Source organism: Gigantopelta aegis, chromosome 13 (genome assembly GCF_016097555.1).
Source record: "Gigantopelta aegis isolate Gae_Host chromosome 13, Gae_host_genome, whole genome shotgun sequence".
Lineage (NCBI taxonomy): Eukaryota > Metazoa > Mollusca > Gastropoda > Neomphalida > Peltospiridae > Gigantopelta > Gigantopelta aegis.
The window spans coordinates 24,758,946-24,784,467 of record NC_054711.1 but is presented as its reverse complement, the minus strand read 5'-3'; the positions used below and the strand labels follow the sequence as shown (position 1 = coordinate 24,784,467).

The window sequence follows — 25,522 nt, the reverse complement described above, 5'->3', positions numbered from 1 at the left end:
CCAAGATCGCTTTAAGTGCACAACTACCTTGGTGCCAAGATCGCTGTAAGTGCACAACTACCTTGGTGCCAAGATCGCTGTAAGTGCACAACTACCTTGGTGCCAAGATCGCTGTAAGTGCACAACTACCTTGACGCCAAGATCGCTGTAAGTGCACAACTACCTTGGCGCCAAGATCGCTGTAAGTGCACAACTACCTTGGCGCCAAGATCGCTTTAAGTGCACAACTACCTTGGCGCCAAGATCGCTGTAAGTGCACAACTACCTTGGCGCCAAGATCGCTGTAAGTGCACAACTACCTTGGCGCCAAGAAGTGCGCTGTAAGTGCACAACTACCTTGGCGCCAAGATCGCTGTAAGTGCATAACTACCTTGGTGCCAAGATCGCTGTAAGTGCATAACTACCTTGGTGCTAAGATCGCTTTAAGTGCATAACTACCTTGGTGCCAAGATCGCTTTAAGTGCATAACTACCTTGGTGCCAAGATCACTTTAAGTGCATAACTACCTTGGTGCTAAGATCACTTCAAGTGCATAACTACCTTGGTGTCAAGATCACTTTAAGTGCATAACTACCTTGGTGCTAAGATCACCTTAAGTGCATAACTACCTTGGCGCTAAGATCAGCTTAAGTACATAACTAAGATCGCTTTAAGTGCACAACTACCTTGGTGCCAAGATCACTTTAAGTGCACAACTACCTTGGTGCCAAGATCACTGTAAGTGCACAACTACCTTGGTGCCAAGATCGCTGTAAGTGCACAACTACCTTGGTGCCAAGATCGCTGTAAGTGCACAACTACCTTGGCGCCAAGATCGCTTTAAGTGCATAACTACCTTGGTGCCAAGATCGCTTTAAGTGCTTAACTACCTTGGTGCCCAGATCGCTTTAAGTGCATAACTACCTTGGTGCTAAGATCACCTTAAGTGCATAACTATCTTGGTGCTAAGATCACCTTAAGTGCATAACTACCTTGGTGCTAAGATCACCTTAAGTGCATAACTACCTTGGCGCTAAGATCAGCTTAAGTACATAACTAAGATCGCTTTAAGTGCACAACTACCTTGGTGCCAAGATCGCTGTAAGTGCACAACTACCTTGGCGCCAAGATCACTGTAAGTGCACAACTACCTTGGCGCCAAGATCGCTTTAAGTGCACAACTACCTTGGCGCCAAGATCGCTGTAAGTGCACAACTACCTTGGCGCCAAGATCGCTGTAAGTGCACAACTACCTTGGCGCCAAGATCGCTGTAAGTGCACAACTACCTTGGCGCCAAGATCGCTGTAAGTGCACAACTACCTTGGCGCCAAGATCGCTGTAAGTGCACAACTACCTTGGCGCCAAGATCGCTGTAAGTGCACAACTACCTTGGCGCCAAGATCGCTGTAAGTGCACAACTACCTTGGCGCCAAGATCGCTGTAAGTGCATAACTACCTTGGTGCCAAGATCGCTGTAAGTGCATAACTACCTTGGTGCCAAGATCGCTTTAAGTGCATAACTACCTTGGTGTCAAGATCACTTTAAGTGCATAACTACCTTGGTGCTAAGATCACCTTAAGTGCATAACTACCTTGGCGCTAAGATCAGCTTAAGTACATAACTAAGATCGCTTTAAGTGCACAACTACCTTGGTGCCAAGATCGCTTTAAGTGCACAACTACCTTGGTGCCAAGATCACTGTAAGTGCACAACTACCTTGGTGCCAAGATCGCTGTAAGTGCACAACTACCTTGGTGCCAAGATCGCTGTAAGTGCACAACTACCTTGGCGCCAAGATCGCTGTAAGTGCACAACTACCTTGGCGCCAAGATCGCTGTAAGTGCACAACTACCTTGGCGCCAAGATCGCTGTAAGTGCACAACTACCTTGGTGCCAAGATCGCTTTAAGTGCATAACTACCTTGGTGCCAAGATCACTTCAAGTGCATAACTACCTTGGTGCTAAGATCACTTCAAGTGCATAACTACCTTGGTGTCAAGATCACTTTAAGTGCATAACTACCTTGGTGTCAAGATCACTTTAAGTGCATACATGTAACTACCTTGGTGCCAAGATCACTTTAAGTGCATACATGTAACTACCTTGGTGCCAAGATCACTTTAAGTGCATAACTACCTTGGTGCTAAGATCACTTTAAGTGCATAACTACCTTGGTGTCAAGATCACTTTAAGTGCATAACTACCTTGGTGCCAAGATCGCTTTAAGTGCATAACTACCTTGGTGTCAAGATCACTTTAAGTGCATACATGTAACTACCTTGGTGTCAAGATCACTTTAAGTGCATAACTACCTTGGTGCCAAGATTGCTTCGTAAAATGGGGGCCATGCAGATGTTTATGTTTTTTGTATGTAGAATAATGTTACAGGGGTTATGGTCTTATTCTAAGTTAGAAAAGTAAACAATTTTGTGGTTTAATTGCTATACGAGCTCTTGAAATGTAAGTCACCTTGCTACAGCAATAATAATACAGATAATAACAAAGTAAAAATACACAGTAATGATAAAAATGCTGTTGTAGATCAATCTTGCAACAGTTTTTTAGTGGTACTGCAGACTTCTGTCGCTAATTTCAAGTGCTGCTACACAAGGTAATGTTTGTGTGCTCATCTGTATAAAAACAATACAAGTGAGATACCTGTAGTGGCAGGTGGGAGTTTTTTACTGTCCATTTAATGTTGTTTGCCGCTTGATATATAGAGGAGACTCCCTGAGTGTCTTGTGATATCATAATTTATCAGCACGATTGATAAAAGTATGAAATCAGAGGCTTGCTGAGGATTTTTATACTTTATCAACAAGTACTGATAAATTATGATATCACAAGACACGAGGGGGTATTCTTTTTATCTTCCATTATCATTCTTTTCATTTGCGACAGTTGTAAACAATGTCAGTAATGTGGGTTGAATGTCAGCGGTAGACTCGTTAACTAGCAAAACGGCAGTGGTGTGACGTCATTAATGGTAGGTTTAGCGCTGAAACACAGTGACGTAAAAAAAAAACATTGTCTTGTGATTAAAATTTGACCAATCAAGATTATAAGAAGATATTGCAGGAGATATCGCAAATTATAGTGCCAGCGATATCTCCTACAAAATATGATAATATTATGATCTATTATGGCTGTTATTAATCCTTATTGCATAACATTAGTATTTAAGATTTACACATGGAATTAGTTCTTTCTTGAGCTTCGAAGAAAGGAGGAGGAAATGTTTTATTTAAAGAAAAAAAAAAAAAAAATGTTTTATTTAACGACGCACTCAACACATTTTATTTATGGTTATATGGCGTCAGACATATGGTTAAGGACCACACAGATTTTGAGAGGAAACCCGCTGTCGCCACTTCATGGGCTACTCTTCCGATTAGCAGCAAGGGATTTTTTATTTGCGCTTCCCACAGGCAGGATAGCACAAACCATGGCCTTTGTTGAACCAGTTATGGATCACTGGTCGGTGCAAGTGGTTTACACCTACCAATTGAGTCATGCGGAGCACTCACTCAGGGTTTGGAGTCGGTATCTGGATTAAACATCCCATGCCTCGACTGAGATCCGAACCCAGTACCTACCAGCCTGTAGACCGATGGCCTAACCACGACGCCACCAAGGCCATGTGTTATTTAATGACGCACTCAACACTTTTTATTTACGGTTATATGGCGACGGACGTATGGTTAAGGACCACACAGATATTGAGAGATGAAACCCGCTGTTGCCACTTCATGGGCTACTCTTTTCGATTAGCAGCAAGGGATATTTTATATGCTATCCCACAGACCTTTGATATACCAGTCATATGGTGCACTGGCTGGAGCGAGAAATAGCCCAATGGGCTCACCGACGGGAATTGATCCCAGACTGACTGCGCATCAAGTTCTTGATCTTCGATATTAACCTGATTCTATCACCTGACATTGACAGCAGATGCTAATTGCTTCCTGTGATTAAATTTCCTCCAGCTACATGTATTTGTAATTCTGAATGACAGCACTGGTTTCATAGACCAGTTTTGGGTCATTGTTTATACAAATGTAGTTTGCTTCCTGTAATTAAATTTCCTCCAGCTACATGTATTTGTAATTCTGAATGACAGCACTGGTTTCATGGACCAGTTTTGGGTCATTGTTTATACAAATGTAGTTTGCTTCCTGTAATTAAATTTCCTCCAGCTACATGTATTTGTAATTCTGAATGACAGCACTGGTTTCATGGACCAGTTTCGGGTCAGCTACATTATTTGTAGTTCACTGGTTTCATCAGTTTCGGGTCAGCCTTTATAGTTCACTATCATCGAACCTCATCATTGTTATAGAGGACTGGACCATTTCCTTATTGGGCTTGTAAATTTTCATTTGTTTTATTTATTTATTTATTTATTTTTTAATATTGTCCTCAGCATGTATCTGAGTGAGTGAGTGAACAAAAGAATTTTTATCAACTTGAGCACACGAAACACATCAGCTAGCTACTGTAATTTGAAGTTGATGACTGAAAATAAGAGAATGAAACATCCAGTTGAGATATAGCAGAATACTGAACAGAAATAAAATAAAGGAGATCATTTTCTTGAAATGACACCCCAGCACATTGTTTAATCAGCAGTATACATGTAGTATATATGATAGTTGTGACACTTGACATTGTATAGAAAGAAAGGTGGCTAGGTGCATTTGTTTAGTCAACAGTGTACATGTAGTATATGGCATTTGTGACACTTGACATTGTGTAGAAACAAAGGTGGCTAGGTGCATTGTTTAGTCAACAGTGTATATGTAGTATATGGCAGTTGTGACACTTGACATTGTGTAGAAAGAAAGGTGGCTAGGTGCATTGTTTAGTCAACAGTGTACATGTAGTATATGACAGTTGTGACACTTGACATTGTGTAGAAACAAAGGTGACTAGGTGCATCGTTTAGTTAACAGTGTACATGTAGTATATATGGCAGTTGTGACACTTGACATTGTGTAGAAAGAAAGGTGGCTAGGTGTATTGTTTAGTTAGCAGTGTACATGTAGTATATATGGCAGTTGTGACACTTGACATTGTGTAGAAAGAAAGGTGGCTAGGTGCATTTGTTTAGTCAACAGTGTACATGTAGTATATGGCATTTGTGACACTTGACATTGTGTAGAAAGAAAGGTGGCTAGGATGCCCATGCAAAATTCTGGGGTGTGCTGTGTTAGTGTACTGACCACAACAAAATCACATCAATTTAGATTATTTTTATTTTATGTTTACGGTAAATTGGATGTTTTGTCTAGTTTTGATGCTGTGTGAACAGTGATATTAAAAATATTCAGCTGTACTTGGTATTCCAATATGCATGTTTATGTAATGGAATATTACTGTCTTCTTTCCAGAATGCACTCTACACATCCTTGGAAAAGCGATTTTTTTACTTCGTTTGTTTTGATGCAGCTGCAATGATTCTCTTTATGTTTCTTATTTTAAGCAAGGTAATTAGTTATTAGTAAATTAACATAAAGTAAAAGTTTAAAGTTTGTTTTGTTTAACAACACCACTAGAGAGAATTGATTAATTAAACATCGCCTGTTGGATGTCAAACATTTGGTAAACCTGACACATAATTCATCAGATGAAACTCATTACATTTTTTCATTAGCAGCAAAGGATCTCTTATATGCACTTTCCCATAGACAGGAAAGCACATACCACAGCCTTTGACCAGTTGTGGTGCACTGGTTGGAAAGAGAGAAAAAACCAATCAGTTAACTGGATCCAAGCACGTGAGGCAAGCACTCAACCGACTGACCTAAATCCCACCCTTTAACATAAAGTAGTGAATGTCAATATCAGGGCACAGTATTTCACGCAAACCGCTGTTCTGTTTGTGTGTCGGTTACAAACATTTTAATTCACATGAACCGCCAAATTGGTTAAGTGGTAAACCATTACATGTTCTAAAAATAATTACCAAGTATCAAAGAAACTGGTTTTAATTAACTGAAATAAACTCTTTTTACTTGATTTTGGATCTTGCAGTTCTGTTGAAACTACTTTCATTAAAATGTAACTTTAATGGAAGTTTCAGTTGAGTAGCCAGGATACAAAAATGTAATTCATGTAACTGAACAATCAGTTACCTAGGTAACAATCATCTGAACCTACTTGTGGTATATGCTGTACCTAAGATTTTGAAATATTGTCCCATGCAATATACTGTTTGTCCTTGTAAATGAATTTGCTTCACATTTTTTTGACAAGAGGATGTAGACAGGGTGATCCAATATCTCCATTTGTTTTATCTTTCAGTGCAGAAATACATGTATATATACATCATTATATATGTATATATGCTGTGAAACCCCTCAATACCAGACCCTCTCTAAATCGGAATTCTCTTAAAACTGGACGTTTTCCACGGTCCCATGATTTATGCATCTTTTAACACAAGTTTACCTCTCTAAACCGGAAACCTCTTGTAGGACCCAAAGTTAAAAACGTTGAACAGCATGTTGGTGCATACATGGAAATATGCTTATTCATGTGACAATCTGTTTTCTTTGTGTGTATAATTGTAATGTTAATATGTTTAAACTTTATTTTATTGTTGGATATCAAACTAGTAGTCCAGTAAAGATAACCTGAAAAATAGGCGAACCTAGGACAAATTGCAACAGAAGGTTTTTTTTGTTTTATCTTATTCTTGGGTTATCCCTACATAACATATCCAAAATAGGACAAAATCGGACCACCGGAAATGACCATTTTTGCATTGATTCTCGACTTTTCCCTCAATGTTTGAGTTAGACTCTATATATGTATCACAAATAGCGGAAAACCGATAGCAAGGAGTTAGAAAGTGTTATTGCAAACCTTGTGCATCACTGAGATACCATACAGAATGTAATTTAATGAGAAAATCACCATTTAAGGGGGAAAATAAGCATACATTTGTTTGCGGTATCCAGATAATCTGTTTCATTATCATATGAATACTGCCAAATTGTTGTAACACTTAATGCAGTTATGGGACTTTTGAATCATGACATAGTTTGCACATATATAGGCTTCTAATGCATTGCAATACATGGATTTTCATTTTCTGGCCCAGTTTAATGAAGCTAGTTCAGCACTGAAATAATTGGAGCTTCGTAAAATGGGATTATGTTAATACTTTTATCAATGCATACATGTTTGTGAAGGAAGTTGGACATTACCTTTCAGCACTATGTGGTTACGGATTCATCCAGTGTGGTGTCAATATCTATGGAACCAGTAGAAGAGTTGCTACATGATGTACCTTTACATCCTACACAAGCACTGGAACAATCCATACCATTCTTTCTGCAACTACAGCGTAGACTGTCGCAGTCCCCTTTACACTGACACCGTATTATTTTGAGCAGAAACTCGGGTGCTGCCATTAAATCCATTTTTCGTGGTTCAAAACCTTGATCTGTTAGTAGCCAGCCCCAGTCAGTTGGCTTCAAGACATGCTGTGATCCAACCCAAACCTGACCCTGGTAATAAACTCTGCGCGAGTGATATTTGGCCGCATCTGTTGGAGGAAGTGTTTGTACCTTAACACTACAAGCACTAGTGGCTACTGTCTCTGAAAATTTTCTCAGTCGCAATTGATCCAATGTTTCTTTTTGCTTTCCCCCAAATAGACAGACAAGTGCTTTCTCCCCTGCATTATTGACATCAGCTGTTGCCAATGAGCCTTGGCTAAGTATCTCAATTTGAGACTTGAAAAAACTGTCATTCAGAACTTTCTTCACAACAGATCCTTTTCCTACACCAAACAACCTCGACGTTGTGTCACAGCCACCAATAGCATGGATCACTGGCAGCATCTGGCACAACTCTTGTCCCAGCGTGCGTCTAACTAGATCAATATTCCAGACCCTACTCTTAGCACATTTTCTGTCTGATCGGAAGACCAACCCCTTTGAATCATTATTTGCATAATAACAAAGAAGCACAAGGATATCAGTGTCTTCACCGATCACATGTGTCGGTCCCAACATTGAACAGTTCACACCCGTCTTTGCTATGAGAACATCAGCATCTCCATCTGCGCTGACTGTCTTTATTCCATTTTTGTGCAATGTTTCTTTTAGCAAGTCGATTAACTGCTGCTTGTTGTGACTGTTAGCAAGGAAATGTTCTTTCTTCGATTTCAAGGGCAGTTTGGCAGCAACAGATACCCGTGGTCCAGCAGTACCATTTGATCTTCTCAGGTGTGTCACATCTTTAGTAGAGGGCCCTAGGGTGTATCCATCAAATACTACGATAGCATTTGGATGATGTTTCTCCACATATCTAACATGCATGTCACAGATGTCCTCGTAAGTATCATGTTTCTTCCATGGTAGCCTATGTATTAGAGATCCACCATCTAAAACGTGATATATTGGTTCATTCATGGATGGCACTGGCTGGTCTACACTAACTAATACTGACAAGGTATCTGAAAGCTGTGCCTTGTTTGCTTCTCTCAAAAGGCCGTGTTCATCAAAAAGAGAAGTAGGTGAACTTGAAAGTTCAAATTTGAATAAGTCATTCAGATCACAGTCACAGTTGCTCTTTGCTACAATTAAAAGTCGTTGAAAGAGGAGTTGAGGGTCTACAACTATTGACTCACCACCTGCAGAAACAGCCTTCTGTCCCATCACTTTGACCTGCTCTATTTTCCTGAAAGAATAGTCCAAGGCATTCTGTCCAATCATCTTGTTTAGAATAGCCGATCCAACTTCAACAGCTTTCTGTGGATTAGCGGAACTGTCGGCAACCACACCAGTTGCAATGTTACGGAGTGTTTCCACTTCTTGAAATGGATCATGATCTTGTAGGAATTCCAAGACCGTCTTTGTGTCTTTGCAATCACGGACTTTCCTGGAGTCTGTCATCTCTTTATGCTGGTCACTGGTGGTGTATTGCGCCCCTGTAAGGTCTTGCATGCATTCATTAATTTCTGCACACGCGGGCATAGAAAGCAACCACCGAGTTCTCTGTGATTCCTCCATACCCCGACCATGGGTTAAACCTCCAGTTGCTTTTAGTGTCCTCATAAGCGCTTGTTCTATGACAAGGTCAGTTGAAAGACCTGACCAAAACCTGTCATTTCTGCGAATTACAAAATGTCCTGAGAGAAAATGTTCATAAACATGTGTATTGTTTTTCTCAAGATCAAGCATGTCCTGAATATAAATGTGAGCTGACCTGGTGTAATGAGAGTGTCCTGAAGAAACAAGGTAGGGCAACATATTTTGAAGGCAATTCAAATGGAGCAGAAAATTACCTGTCCTTTCTGCCTTCAGGAATGTGAGGAGTAGATCAACCATGGTCATATACTGAAGCCATAGTTGTCCTGTTTTGGTGTTTGTCATCTTTGATTTCTGCTCATCTAACGTTTGGTGTATCTTCCTAAAGATACTGTTGCTACATGCAGTATTCACCATCACTTCTCTGGCTAAAAGAGCATAAAAAATGCCAAGTGCCTCTTTTAAATCTGGATGCAGCTCGCTTGCCTCTTTTTGTTGAATTGCATCAGTTTTGCATTCTTCAGCATCTGGCAGTTGCACATTATATGCTTGCATTACAAACATTGCATTCAAAGCTGCATTAACCATCATGTGTGCTCGCACAGCTCTGGCATAGGCTTTTCCTGTTAATATGTGATTCACAGCATTGTCAGCATAAACTAAGTCAAGGACTTCAGACCAGATGAATTCATCAAATGGCCAATGCATCCTAGGTAGCTCATCATGGTGTGAAAACTACCAAGTTTTAAGATCACACTCTTGAGGTCACTTCCTTCTTGCTCATTCATAACAATTTTCTTTGCTTTGAACCACAGTGGTTGATCAAACGTCAGGATGGGGGTTGTAGAGTGCCTGCGGTTTTCAGAAACAACAAAGAGTAACGTTGAATATATGCATGTCAAATCGGTGGGGTCCATGTCTATCATGGGCAGGAAATGAATCAATGATTTTCCTGGATGCTCACCTGTGCATACTACCTGCATCAGTCCTGACCACCCTGGCCTTTTGGGACGAAGAGGCCACGATATTTTCCAGATACGGTCAAGATTGGAGAGTGGGTCACTGGCAATTATTTCTGATTGTTTCTGAAAGAGAATTGGAGTGCCTTTTCCGAGCGACTTATTGTAATATCTGATTGCAAGCTTATCTGCAATAACACATTGATCGGCCAATGCAAGTCGGGGGACCAGTGCCCTTCTCCGAACCTCAGGTGTGACTGCTACTATAATCCCCATTCCATGGAAGGTCCCATGGCCATCTAATGTCCGTACATTATGATCTACATTGTCTGCAATGTAATGCCCGAAGTGCCCTGAAATCGAAAAAGTATTATCAATAACTGTTGCTGCACATTTAGAAAAATGCAAAACTTCTTGGTATGAGGAACACAAGCCATGGTTCGATAAACTGTCTAACAAAAACCTTGAACCATAAAGATGGTGTAATTGTACACCCAGTCCAAATGGAATTGGTGCGATAACAACCCTTGGCTGTGTAGCTTGCACTATGCACTGACCAATGGTTGAGACTTTCAGGTCAGTTTTCTTACCACTAAACAGACCAGAGAGTAGAAGACGGAGTGAATTGGGCAAATAACCAAGATTTGCTTCCAATGATCCGAGTTTTACAGGGTCGGGGTAAAACGCTTTTGATCTGTCTAGGCTTTTTATATCTGCTTTGATTAGTTCTGTGGCAGTTTTGATGATTCTCTTCTTTTCAGCGTCCTCATCATTCATTTTAGGATGGCTGTCATAAAACTTTTGTAGAATTTTTACTGCTGTGGTGCGGAATGTTACAACATTTGCCTTACCATTTATAGTAGTAATCACTACACCCTCTCCTAAATGTTCAGCTAACTTTTGATGCATATATTTCGGACTATATGGATCCGAACATATCTCAGACATTCGTTCACTAAGGTCAGATATTGTTGATTGTTCATCGTCGTTGTAACGCAATTCATGAATAACCTGGAGGAATGCTTCTTCACGTGAAATACTGGAGCGCCGTCCCACTTTAGCTGCCCTTTTTCCTTCACTGTCATATCGGAAACGTAGTGGAATTTGTTTCCCCGTCCGAAAGTTGACGCTGCAAACCTGGTGGTAGATAGCATCGACTGCTGGTAGGTCAACAGCAAATGCAGTACGTCCACGAATTGTTTCAGCCCACTTGTCATTACCAGTTCGTTCATCGCATGCTTTGACAATAGATCTTTGGAAATCCCAAGTTCTTACCATGAAGACTTCTTCATCTGTATTGTCATGAGTTATTCGCACCCCACAAAGAAAACAGTGGTCCGAAAATGTGAATTCAGGCTCGTGAGAGCGAAGAGTTCAGGTCGCTGGTATATCATCTTGAAGTTTTCTTTTCAGTGCAGACTGAATAGTTTTCTTATTACAATAATTCAAACAACAACTAACATGCAATATTTGTCCTGATTGAACTTGTATAGACGTGTTACCTCGAGCTTCACTAGCCTTGTTTACACCAGCAGCTCCTTTATCACCGATTTTCACTGTCTCTGTACCATTTTCAAGTTCTTCCCTGCATATAACACATCTCAAATGAACATCATCCATGAAGGAAGAGAAAGTTTGACGTAATAATTGGATTTAACGAAATTTATTTGCCTTATTTTCAAATGCAAGTATATTGCAGTTTGACATGACAAATACGTCATAATGACGTCATAAACCACACATGACGTTTACAAAGCGCTAGAAATAGATAAAAGTACAATTTTAAGGCCAAATCAGCTTGTTCATTGATGATTTTATCAAATGTGCCAAAAATAAACCACACTATTTATTGTGAAATTGATGACCCGATGACACAAAATGATGAAACATGCGTCATTACGTCATAGATACGTCACGTGTCGTTTTAAAATGTTAACTTGGTTCTTAGGTATAATATTTCTATCTACTGATATGCATATTTGTGGTCTAAAACCAGCCGTTAATAAGTTATAAGACATCAAATTTCATTTTGGCAGCCATATTGGATTTATGCAAATTAGCCCACTTCCGGATGTCCGATTTTGTCCTATTTTGGATATATAATATTCAGTGAGGTGATATCTACAATACAAAACAAAAAAACCTTCTGTTGTAATTTGTCCGAGGTCAGACCATAAATTTACTGGACTATAGTCATATAGATATAAAAATAATTCCATTTAAAGACTGTTTGTTTTTCATGGTGTTTAATTATTTTACTTTATATCATATAGATACATGTACATCTAGATATTAATCGTATGACCAAATTTAAAGGGACATTCCTGAGTATATTGCATTGTAAGATGTTTCCGACTAATAAAATATTTCTACGATTAAACTTACATGATAAATATATTTTCTTGTTTATAATATCAGTGTCTGTATATTCAATGTGTTTCTGGTCATCTTAATATTTGTAAGAAGACCAAACTGGATTTTGTCTTCAAATTTCGTACGTAAGAAAAAATTTCATTTTAGGAAATAAAATGAAATTTAACCTAGTATAAATATTAGAATGATCAGAAACACGTTTAGTATACAGCCACTAATATTTCATGAAGAAAAATATATTTGATATGTAATTACAATCAATAAAAAGTCTCTGTTAGTCTATCACATCTTAAAAATTGCAGCAAACTCCGGAATGTCCCTTTAACATAATTAAACTTTTTTAAAGACTTTATCTCTACTACATACATGTATATCTTAATATAAAATATTTCAGTCTTTTAAAAAGGTTTATACAATACTTACCTACCCTAAATATTTGAGATTATATGCCTACCCTACTTTTTTTGGCATGCATGTGTATAAACGGAACCACATATTATTATTTTGTTTGGCCTCATTATTCTTGATATCCCATTTTATAGGTAAAATGCATTAGTAATCATCGAACTAAAAAAAAACCCGATGAAGCACATTGACCTCAATAAATAGACTGTATAGTTTCCAAGGGAGGTAATTGAAGCAGAAACTTGTTCCACCAACACAAAGTTGTGGCAATAAAATAAAAAAATATAAATATGATTCCTATATTTTCACTATAACAAACATAGTGAAAATATTACTTTTCACCAATATCACTTTTATGGTTTCTGTAGATCTATATATTTCATGGTGATCATGTATATATTAAATGTATAATTGTATATATATATTCTGTTTATTTTAGACCCAGCGCAGTACAACAGTTATAAGTTGCTGATTAACCAACAGTAGGCAGTAATGTAAGATCCAACGAATGAGTCAGAACTTCCAACAGGACTAAAAAAACAGGTACTAATTTGCCAATATCAGACAGTAATGTCAGATCCAAGGAATTAGTCTGGATTTCTATCAGAACTAAGCAAAAAACAGGTACTAATTTGCCAGTATCAGACAGTAATGTTAAATCCAAGGTACCGGGTCAGTGGTAGAAACAGGCACACACAAGGTGAGTAACTCTTCATGTATTCATGTAGGGTTGTGGATCAGTGGTAAAACAGATGATGATGATGATGATAATGATAACTAGTTTAACGTGCCCATATACCACTAGGGTTTCGAACACGCGCATCCCGAGTCCGACCTCCGATAAGATCGGTGGCCTGACTCGGGATGGAGGGGGGGGGGGGTGAAAATGGGCAGAATTTTGAAAATAGCAATTAGTAAAAAAGTTAATAGAATAAATAAAAAAAATAAAAAGGTTACAAGCCAAAAAAAAAAAGAATTGACTGCTCGGCCGAATATTTATATAATTTGGAGCGTTTTAGAAGGACAGTCCAAAATTAAATAAGAGAAAGAAGAGAGGATCGGACTATTTAATAATATTTAAAAAAAGAAGTAATTTCGACATAAAATTTTGAACGCAGATCTAAAAGTTTAAAGTCCGATCGATATGTCCACGCGAGTGGCCTCGTTAAGGCCGTTTGGGTGCACAGCTTAAAGGGACGAGATGGGTTGCATCCCGTCAAGAAAACCCCTAGATTGACAGTCGATAGACGTTGAAGGTGTAGTGCTGTGCTGAAATACAGATCTTGAGAAGCCAGATCCGTCTGAACGAGAGAGAGTATCAGACTAGGGTATAGTCCAGTCGTCATGGTTTGGTATAGTGGTCCGACTCCGGAGGATACAAGATGGTATCACTATAAAGCAAGGTAAAGTCTAGAAAAAGAGTAGTAGGGGCTGACCCCACTTCCTATTTCTTCTTAGAGTGGGGCGGTCAATCTTCCAGTGCTGCTAGGACAGGCTCGGACATGTAGAGACTAAACGCGAACAACCGTGGCGTTCTGCAGAATGGCCGTCATACGAGTCACGAAAAATTTCAAGTCGACAGTCAGACGGAGAAATGACGTGGAGGCAAGGAATCTCGCTAAAAAAGAATCCAACCTGGTGGTGCAGGCTGTCGAAACGAGAAGCGTTCCAGCGTTCAATCAGTTCCAATGGCCGCATACATCCCAGTACAAAACTTCATTTCGCTGACAAAAACAACGAAACGAAGGACCCCCAAGTCGAGCACACGAAAGCACATGCAGTGTGCACATGCGAAACAAACACGTCTTACCGCGTGGAGCTCCAGACTGGGTAAAACAGACACACAAAGTGTGTAACTCTGTGTATTCATGTAGGGTTGTGGATCAGTGGTAGAAACAGGCACACAAAGTGAGTAACTCTGTGTATTCATGTAGGGTTGTGGGTCAGTGGTAGAAACAGACACACAAAGTGAGAAACTGTGTATTCATGTAGGGTTGTGGGTCAGTGGTAGAAACAGGCACACAAAGTGAGTAACTCTGTGTATTCATGTAGGGTTGTGTGTCAGTGGTAGAAACAGGCACACAAAGTGAGTAACTCTGTGTATTCATGTAGGGTTGTGGGTCAGTGGTAGAAACAGGCACACAAAGTGAGTAACTCTGTGTATTCATGTAGGGTTGTGTGTCAGTGGTAGAAACAGGCACACAAAGTGAGTAACTCTGTGTATTCATGTAGGGTTGTGTGTCAGTGGTAGAAACAGGCACACAAAGTGAGTAACTCTGTGTATTCATGTAGGGTTGTGGGTCAGTGGTAGAAACAGGCACACACAAGGTGAGTAACTCTTCATGTATTCATGTAGGGTTGTGGATCAGTGGTAAAACAGACACACAAAGTGAGTAACTCTTCATGTGTTCATGTAGGGTTGTGGGTCAGTGGTAGAAACAGACACACAAAGTGAGTAACTCTGTGTATTCATGTAGGGTTGTGGGTCAGTGGTAGAAACAGGCACACAAAGTGAGTAACTCTGTGTATTCATGTAGGGTTGTGGGTCAGTGGTAGAAACAGGCACACAAAGTGAGTAACTCTGTGTATTCATGTAGGGTTGTGGGTCAGTGGTAGAAACAGGCACACAAAGTGAGTAACTCTGTGTATTCATGTAGGGTTGTGGGTCAGTGGTAGAAACAGACACACAAAGTGAGTAACTCTTCATGTGTTCATGTAGGGTTGTGGGTCAGTGGTAGAAACAGGCACACAAAGTGAGTAACTCTGTGTATTCATGTAGGGTTGTGGGTCAGTGGTAGAAACAGGCACACAAAGTGAGTAACTCTGTGTATTCATGTAGGGTTGTGGGTCAGTGGTAGAAACAGGCACACACAAGGTGAGTAACTCTTCATGTATTCATGTAGGGTTGTGGATCAGTGGTAAAACAGACACACAAAGTGAGTAACTCTTCATGTGTTCATGTAGGGTTGTGGGTCAGTGGTAGAAATAGACACACAAAGTGAGTAACTCTGTGTATTCATGTAGGGTTGTGGGTCAGTGGTAGAAACAGGCACACAAAGTGAGTAACTCAGTGTATTCATGTAGGGTTGTGGGTCAGTGGTAGAAACAGGCACACAGGGCACAATATTTCACGCGAACCGTCGTTCTGTTCGCGTGTCGGTTACGCAAAATTAAATTTACGCGAAGCGCAAATCCGTTAGTCGTGATCTTTAGACGTTCAGAAATTAAAACTTGCAGACTTCATGATTACAAGACGTGTATTCATGCAGACATACTACTAGTATTCTGACAAATGTTTTAGACTGATTTTTAGATACTTGATGCGCGGCAAACCAGTAGACAACGGTATATTGCAAGGGTTGTGACTTGCGACCAAAGGCTCAGTATAGAGTCGAGCCAAAAGTTTTAAAGAAATGTGCACAGACCGCTAAGGCGCCTAAATTATCTGGAGCCATTCTATTGCGTTTGGTGGCACTAATACGCTTCCGTACTAAAGGAATATATGTAGACATACTATTGAATTACCTATAATTCTACAATGGTTGAAAATGGTTTTAACGTAAACAAAAATGCAAAAATGTCACAAAAGCTGAAAAATACTAACATCGAATAATGAGCTTTAAATAACAAACATTTGGAACGTCACTGTAGTATAGAAGTACCATCGATAAAGTGAAAGTTGCATCGCCACTGCAAAATATCAGTGTCAAATTGTGGTCTTTCTTTTTATGTTATTATAAGATTTATTTTTATTAATCTAATCATGCACCAATGAGTAGCATGTTTTATAGTTCAGAGGAACTGGACATTTGTTGTTTGAGTTTTTGGTGGGTTTTTTTTAATCTGCTGTATACTAAATTTTACATATCAATGACAAATGGTAGCCTTTATTTGTTATTTATAAAAGAAAATTATTAGTCTAATCATGCATATCGTCGCGTGAGAGCCAGAAGGACGTAAGTGCATAAAAATTCATTTTTAAAAAGCCGAGACAATGAAGGAAAACTGTTTTTCTTGATTAGTAGTTAAGATGTCGAATTTCTTTTAATGACAATGGAAGCTGAACATATTTACGATTTCTTTGTACATTTGCGGTATTTATAGCATATTAGGTGTTTTAGTTATTTGCTTAAATAGTTGTAGTTACGACAATTATTGACTCATGATTGGATTAAATGTGTCACTTACGACCGACAGTATATCAAGTAAATTTATTCTGAAAGAACAATCACTTGTAAAACATTTCAGTTTGCAAATCACATATTTATTTTTAAAAAGAGAAAGCTTGTAAATAGAACATATTTAGAAGCAAACATTCAAAAAGGAATACAAGTAGAAGTACGTATTAATAAAATCACCGCTTAAACAAAATATTACGTGAAAAAAAAGTTATTTTACTTTTGTTAATAATAATACGATAAATAAAATCAAACTACTCTGTCTCGTGAAATCTTTGTTTTCTTTGACCCACCCCTGATTTTGTCTAAGTCTGGTGCAGGGTATTTGCCAGAGGGTAAAAAGGTATGGTGCCATACCCAAATATTTTTGCAGAATTGAACTTTTTGACAAAATTAATTACTCTTATCATTACTGTATGATTTTCTTAATCCTAACCCTAAACGTAAACCATTTTCTTTCTAAGGGAGGACCCACCATACCCCTGTTGACTGTGGTTCCATTCAATTCCATAGAGCCATACCCAAGAATTTCTATCTGGCAGAAACACTGTGATGGTAGTGCTCCATGTTGGTTGTTTGATGGTGGTGTATCAGAATCAGACAACTTGTCCATACAGAACCTCTTTTTCTAGGCAAGTGTTCGTTCCTGGTGAGTCATCAGAAAAGCTGATGTCATTTTGTGTGCAGTGTTCTTTCCATGTTCTTTGAGCCATGGGAGTCCTTTTGCAGATAGTTCCTGGTTCTGCTGCCTCAGGGTGTACTTCACTAGTTTCAAGAATACCTGGTTTATCAGTTAGTGCAACAGACAAACCGAAATAGTTAAGCAAACTGAAGCTGGTATCCTTAATGAAGAAACTATGTTTAGCAGCCTATTGGCTTGGGATACACCTGTTGAGTATGCAGGATCCTCTCCATGTTATATTGAGTGAACAGTAACCCCTACAGCTTCTGCTGTGCGTTGGGTGTACTCTCCGGGTTCTGTTGTGTGTTCAGTGCACATTCCTGGTTTTGTTGTGTATTTGTTGATCTCTCCAGGTTCTGTTGTGTGTCCAGTGAGCTCTCCAGGTTATATTGCGTGTTTGGTGATCTCTCCAGGTTCCGTTGTGTGTCCAGTGATCTCTCCAAGTTCTATTGTGTGTTCAGTGATCTCTCAGTGATCTCTCCAAGTTCTATTGTGTGTTCAGTGATCTCTCCAGGTTATGTATGATGTGTGTTCAGTGACATATCCAGACTATGTTATGTGCAGTGTTTTATTGAGTGTTAAGTGATCAATCCTCCGGTTTCTGTTGCATGTGCTAAATTATTTTCTGGGTCTGTTGTGAGTGATATGTCATGTTCAAGTTCTCTTGTGTGTGCTACGTCATGATCATGGTATGTTATATGTGTGTTCTGTCATGTTCTTCAGGTTCTGTTGTGTGTACTATGCCACGTTCAGGGTCTTTTGTGTGTGCCGCGTCATATGCAGGTTTTCTTGTGAGTGCTATGTCATGTTCAGGTTCTGTTGCAAGTGACTGGATAAGGGCCGTGGTATGCGCTGTCCTGTCTGTGGGGAAGTGCATATAAAAGATACCATGCTGCATTAGGAAAAATGTAACGGGTTTCCTCTGATGACTACGAGTCATAATTACCAAATGTTTGACATCTAATAGCCGATGATTAATTAATCAATGTGCTCTAGTAATGTCATTAAACAAAACAAACAAATAAACTTTCGCCAGTTCTATGTCTCGTTCATTTTCTATGGTGATTATTTTCTCATGTTTAGCTTTTTGCTGTTATGTTCAGGTCTTGTTGTCATTGATGTGCCAAGTTCTGTTGTGTATGCTATATATCATGTTCAGGTCCTGTTATGTGAGCTATGTCATGTTCATGTCCTGTTGTGTGAGCTATGTCATGTTCAGGTCCTGTTATGTGAGCTATGCCATGTTCAGGTCCTGTTGTGTGAGCTATGTCATGTTCAGGTCCTGTTGTGTGAGCTATGTCATGTTCAGGTCCTGTTGTGCGTGCTGTGTTGTGTCATGTTCGCGTTCAACATTCTGTTGCAAATATTCGTTAATTGTAAAGTTAATAAAAATTCATAGATCTTGCTGTCATTTATGTTGAGCCCACATTCACTTTATTCGCCTTTACACTTTACGTCTGATTACACTATCTTCTGTTACTGGACTTTGTCCTGGATAACTTACAATTGCGTTTGTATGTGCAATATTGTTAATCCATAATGCCTACATTAGGGCAATCCTATAGATCTTCAAAGGCAGCTGACAGACGGAACTTGATCACCGTAACATACAATTAAATACATCCAAAATCAGTGTAATTATGCTTGCACTTTGGTCGTATATGCCACATACAACATTATTATGAGTTCAAATTGTTTCTACGGATACAAATTATGTTGGAAACTTTGCTTCGATTAAAAAAACTTCAAAATAGATATTTGTTTTTCAAGACAATTCACCAAAACATGTTTATTATTATAATATGGTACACATAAAATTGCAAACCATACCAACATTAATGTTACTGCAATTCCTATTTATATATACAGACACGATTCTTGTCTGTTGCCAAATGGTTCGTTGCATGCAGTATCAATTTTTTTCCCATATTAGACCGGGCTCTCACAACGACAAAAGTTATATTATTTTTAGGATTCAAGCACATAAAAATATTGACATAATGTACGCTCCATTGTACTTCGCATTTGTAATTTCTATCACAAACCGATAACAATGAATGCATATGGATCGTATTTGGCACATACGACCTATGTCAGACATAGTTATATAACGAACTGTATTTAAAATGGGTGTATCTACCACATACGACCAGTCGTGTTCACATAATGGACAGCAAGGAAATCGGAGGAAAGTCGTACGTGTCAGTTACGTCTATTTTCGTGCAAATTGGTATCTGTGATTCACTTACGACCATTTAAATCCTTCAGTATAAGCGATGCTATTAGGGACACAGCTACGATTTTTTGTGACAATATGTAATCGGGGATGGCGATTACAAATATGCAAAAAGATGTTTTAGGTCATATCTGCCACTTACGACCTTTTAGCTCTCAAGCGACGATATGGGCATTTTTCCTCCAAATGTATCTATTTTGTTTCAGTACTGGGCTGATATTTGGTCCTTTTACAATAGTGTTAACTTCCACAAGCTGCACAGAGGTTCTAGAATACGGCCCGATGCCCGAGGACAGTGGTTTTTAGATTCGGCCAACTAAAAAATTACTTTTTGCGATCCCAATGGCAAGTGCTGAATAATAATAATAATAATAATAATAATAAATCTACAACGCTATGATCGTACGAAAACAAAAGAAACGTCTACAAGTCACTTTTTTCCATTTGCAATCATTAAAGAAACTGTTTTATAAAACGTTTTCTTTTGTACTTTGTTTTAACTTTGTTTGAGCGAAAAATTATGTATTTAAAATATAATTTCAGCGTAACTTTGAGGTAACCGATCAGGTAATCCACAGGTTACGGAAATATAATTCACATAACCGAACAATCGGTTACCTAGGTAAAAACCACGTGAACCGACTTCCGGTTACCTCAGATTTCGAAATACTGTCCCCTGGGCACATAAAGTGAGTAACTCTCTGTGTATTCATGTAGGGTTGTGGGTCAGTGGTAGAAACAGACACACAAAGTGAGTAACTCTGTGTAGACATATAGGGTTGTGGGTCAGTGGTAGAGCACCTGCCTGAGGTGTGATGGATCATAGGATCAACCCATGTTTGGACACAATGGCTTTCACTAGTGTCCCACTGTTAGTACAAAAGCTGTGGTAGTAAAAAGGGGTATTAGCATAACTATCTAGCAAACACATTTTCATATCATTGACGATATGGATCTGTTGAAGTGAAATCTTTAAGCTAAGGTATCACTACACAGATGTCATCTGCCATTGAAACCCATGTTAAATTGCCTAACTTCAAGTGAAGATTGCCAATACAACGGGTTCTTGTTGGCACTAACAACATACACCATTGTGAACATACATTATATAAGCATTTATTTTCACTCTAAAATTGAGTACATTTCCGTCTCAGTTTTTTGCTATATGACCGCATCTGGCTGTAGTACCGGTCCGAACAGATGGTTCATTAACTGATTCACTCCGGCTGTCTCTTACGCTATATACCCATGTCCCAAAGAGTCAATGCACAATATTACAATGCACAATATTACAAAATAACATGGGCAAAATACAGTCAGAAGGCTTACCATGCATTAAACGTACATGTTGTTTTAATTCTTCTCCAATTCCTAGAATTAAACATGTGAACCATAACATGTGTCATAATTAGGAACTATAGTGGACCATGATGAATGAACTCTCACCCAGAAGTGAACTGTGTAGTGAGACCTAAATAGCACTTTTGCATTTACTGCAAAGACTTAAGTGCTTGAATAAATTTCTTTTATTTTAAAATATTGTACCAAGTTATATGTGTAGATTGATGGTCCATGAGATTGATCCCCCTTTTTGGCAATACAAAAAATATTATTATGCTAGTGGATTAATTTGTGATAAATGATAAAATCTCTTTTCAGAATTCATGATGACTAGTTGATTTGTGAAGATCAAGAAGTACAGTATTCATCATGCTGCACCACTGTGATGAAATTCTCTTCCCAGCTATCATGATTGAATTTATAGTGATGAATGTCTTCCCAGCTATCATGATGAATCTAGTGATGAATATCTCTTCCCAGCTAGCATGATGAATCTTGTGATGAATTTCTCTTCCCAGCAATCACAATGAATTTCTCATCCCAGCGATTACAATGAATTTTTCTTCCCAGCAATCATAATGAATTCCTCTTTTTAGCTATCATGATGAATCTTGTAATGAATTTTTCTTCTCGGCTATCATGATGAATTTTGTGATGAATTTCTCTTCCCAGCAATCACGATGAATTTTTCTTCCCAGCAATCACAGTAAATTCCTCTTCTCAGCTATCGTGATGAATCTTGTGATGAATTTCATTCCCTGCTATCATGATGAATTTCTCTTCCCTGCTATCATGATGAATTTCTCTTCCCTGCTATCATGATGAATCTTGTGATGAATTACACTTCCCAGCTATCATGATCAATTACTCTTCCCTGTTATGATGAATTTCTCTTCCCTGCTATCATGATGAATCTTGTGATGAATTCCTCTTCCCTGCTATCATGATGAATCTTGTGATGAATTTCTCTTCCCTGCTATTATGATGAATTTCTCTTCCTTGCTATCATGATGAATTACACTTCCCAGCTATCATGATGAATTACTCTTCCCAGCATTCATGATTAATCTTGTGATGAATTTCTCTACCCTGCTATCATGATGAATTACTCTTCCCTGCTATCATGATGAATCTTGTGATGAATTTCTTTTCCCTTCTATCATAATGAATTACTCTTCCCAGCATTCATGATGAATCTTATGATGAATTTCACTTCCCAGCTATTATAAATCTTGTGATGAATTTCACTTCCCAGCTATTATAAATCTTGTGATGAATTTCACTTCCCAGCTATCATGATAAATCTTGTGATGAATTTCTCTTCCCTGCTATCATGATGAATTTCTCTTCCCTGCTATCATGATGAATCTTGTGATTAATTACTTCCCAGCTATCATGATGAATTACTCTTCCCAGCATTCATGATGAATCTTATGATGAATTTCACTTCCCAGCTATTATAAATCTTATGATGAATTTCACTTCCCAGCTATTATAAATCTTGTGATGAATTTCACTTCCCAGCTATCATGATAAATCTTGTGATGAATTTCTCTTCCCAGCAGACACAATGAATTTCTCTTCCCAGCTATCATGAAGAATCTCGTCGTTGCATCACTCCACTGCCTTTTATAGACAAACAGTCCCATGCCACTCTTATCTGCAACACAACACGTTATTGTTCACTGCGATGTACTATCATTCATTATCAGGAAACATTTTCTTTTAAAATCTAGATTAGCAATATTTTTAGTCAATTTAAAACTTGATAGCAACTACTGTTTAATATTTTTAAATTGTGTAGCGATCTCTGAAACTTGCGTTGCAAATTGCGACATGATAATACTGAACAAAATGTTCCCCGATTATGACATAAGAGTTTTATTGTATTAAATACATTTAAACTGCACTGACTGAGTTATTTTCATTAATGTGTACATGACATTGGAAATACAAGAATGCGATAACAAATACAAATGTCATATATATGACGTCGCTGACATTTAGTGTTTTGAACTCCTTACTGCCCAGGGGCGAGACGAAGCCCAGTGGTAAAGCGCTCGCTTGATGCGCGGACAGTTTGGGATCGATCCCCGTTGGTGGGCCCATTGGGCTATTTCTCGCTCCAGCCAGTGCACCATGACTGGTACATCAAAGGCTGTGGTATGTGCTATCCTGTCCATGGGAAGGTGCATATAAAAGATCCCTTGCTGCTGATCGAAAAGAGTAGCCCATGAAGTGGCGACAGTGGGTTTCCTCCCTCCATATCTGTGTGGTCCTTAACCATATGTCTGACGCCATATAACCGTAAATAAAATGTGTTGAGTGCCTTGTTAAATAAAACATTTCCTTCCTTCATTACTGCCCTTGGTGCTGTATAGTGGTTAGCCACTGGAGTTGAGGCTGGTAGGTACTGGGTTTGTATCCCGGTACTGGCTTTCACCCAGAGTGAGTTTAACAATCGGTGTAGGTGTAAAGCCACTACACTAACTTCTGTCTCACTAACCACTAAACCATTGTCCTGTCATTTTTGTTTATAGTTATTTATGCTGTCCATGTCCAGGACGCAGAGTTAGTGGTTAATGAGAGACAAGTGTGTGTAGTGGTCTTACACCTACCCATTAACTCATTAAACTAGCTCTGGGTGGAAGCTGGTATCGGGAAGCGAACCCAGTACCTACCAGCCTAATATCCGAGGCCGGTTGGTTACTGCATCTTGACACCATTCTTAAGTACTGTACGTGTAAACTAAAATGTCAGAGGTTGGTGTTTATACAGTAGTGGGTTGTTTTGGGTTTTTTCATTAAATATATGTACAATGTATAAATAGGGGATCCGTTTTCTGGCGAGTAACAATCCTGAGCTGTAGGGTATCCACAAGTACTCGGGCACGGGTCAAGTTGCTAGACTCAAGTCCGTTCACAGGACTAGAGTACCCGTGCAAGGAAGAGCACTCTCAATTATATTTCTTACGGCATTTTATCATAATGCTCAACACCAGTTACATTATAGGGCTATAAGACATGGAGGGAAAACAAAATTTGAATGAGTGGATTGCAATACAATGGCATGATTCGGCTTCCATGTTCAGCGCTGGAATTAGATGCATAATGCTATTTGACTTTATCCCGTAGTGTCATTATCATCTAGTGTAAGTGTCTGGTCCAGGTCGAGTTTGACTCTCGAGTACTCGAGTCCAGTATGTTGGATTTGTGGAGGCCCTACCGAGCTGCCTAGTGTTTATTTCATTTACTACACAAATGGCAAGTAACTATACTGATGGAAAGAATTAAGGGAACACATGGCATTAGAAACCAAATTTAATTCATTCCTACAGTATTAGTATAGTTATATCGTTGTATAAAAATTCAGAGATGTAATGTGGGATAAATGATTGAAAACCTATTTTATTGCATATATTATACAAAAGGATTCGCCACAAGTTATCCAACTTACGAGGCCCTCTCCTAATTGAATGGTTGTACTGTGGAACTGATTGCCAGGAACACGGTTAACTTACCGATACTGTGGTTTTGTTGAAAGAAAGAAAGAAATGTTTTATTTAACGACGCACTCAACACATTTTATTTATGGTTATACGGCATCAGACATATGGTTAAGGACCACACAGATTTTGAGAGGAAACCCCCTGTCGCCACTACATGGGCTACTCTTCCGATTAGCAGCAAGGGATCTTTTATTTGCGCTTCCCACAGGCAGGATAGCACAAACCATGGCCTTTGTTGAACCAGTTATGGATCACTGGTCGGTGCAAGTGGTTTACACCTACCCATTGAGCCTTGCGGAGCACTCACTCAGGGTTTGGAGTCGGTATCTGGATTAAAAATCCCATGCCTTGACTGGGATCCAAACCCATTACCTACCAACCTGTAGACCGATGGCCTGCCACGACGCCGGTGGGTTTTGTTGAAGTCAGTATTGTCTGTTACTAATTATGTGTTCTTTAAATTTATGTTTTTCCATCAGTACATAAATCAGTGTTTTGCACTCTGAATAGATAACATAACAAATTGATTTTCAGCCAAATATCCTAGATCTGTACATATTGCACTCTTTTTCCACTAATCAACATCATTTGGTGGACAATTTCTTTATATTTAACTGTCGATAGCCAATTGTTCCAAGTGTTTCTTTTTTCATTGCTACATTTATTCGACTTTTATGTAGACAGGGATCTTAGTTTGGGGTTATCTTTTTCCACTAGTCAGCAGCAAGGTCACAGTTTCGCGAAGCCAAGTGTTTGTCAAGTTGCTTTCGGTCTTCTTCAGATTTCACCATCTGTATTACTCTGACAAGGAAAAATCA

The 25,522-nt window shown here is 38.9% G+C and overlaps 1 protein-coding gene across 1 annotated transcript in view; it reads left to right on the top strand.

Annotated features, from left to right (window-relative positions):
- Positions 1–23,112, top strand: part of LOC121387730 — a 40,944-nt gene extending 17,832 nt beyond the window's left edge. Inside the window, exons 6-8 of the mRNA XM_041518927.1 lie at positions 5,372–5,467; positions 13,199–13,302; positions 21,515–23,112. Of these exons, the coding sequence (XP_041374861.1) occupies positions 5,372–5,467; positions 13,199–13,231 (129 nt within the window). The 3' untranslated portion in view covers positions 13,232–13,302; positions 21,515–23,112. The remainder of the gene's footprint in view (positions 1–5,371; positions 5,468–13,198; positions 13,303–21,514) is intronic.
- The last annotated feature ends 2,410 nt before the right edge of the window (positions 23,113–25,522 follow it).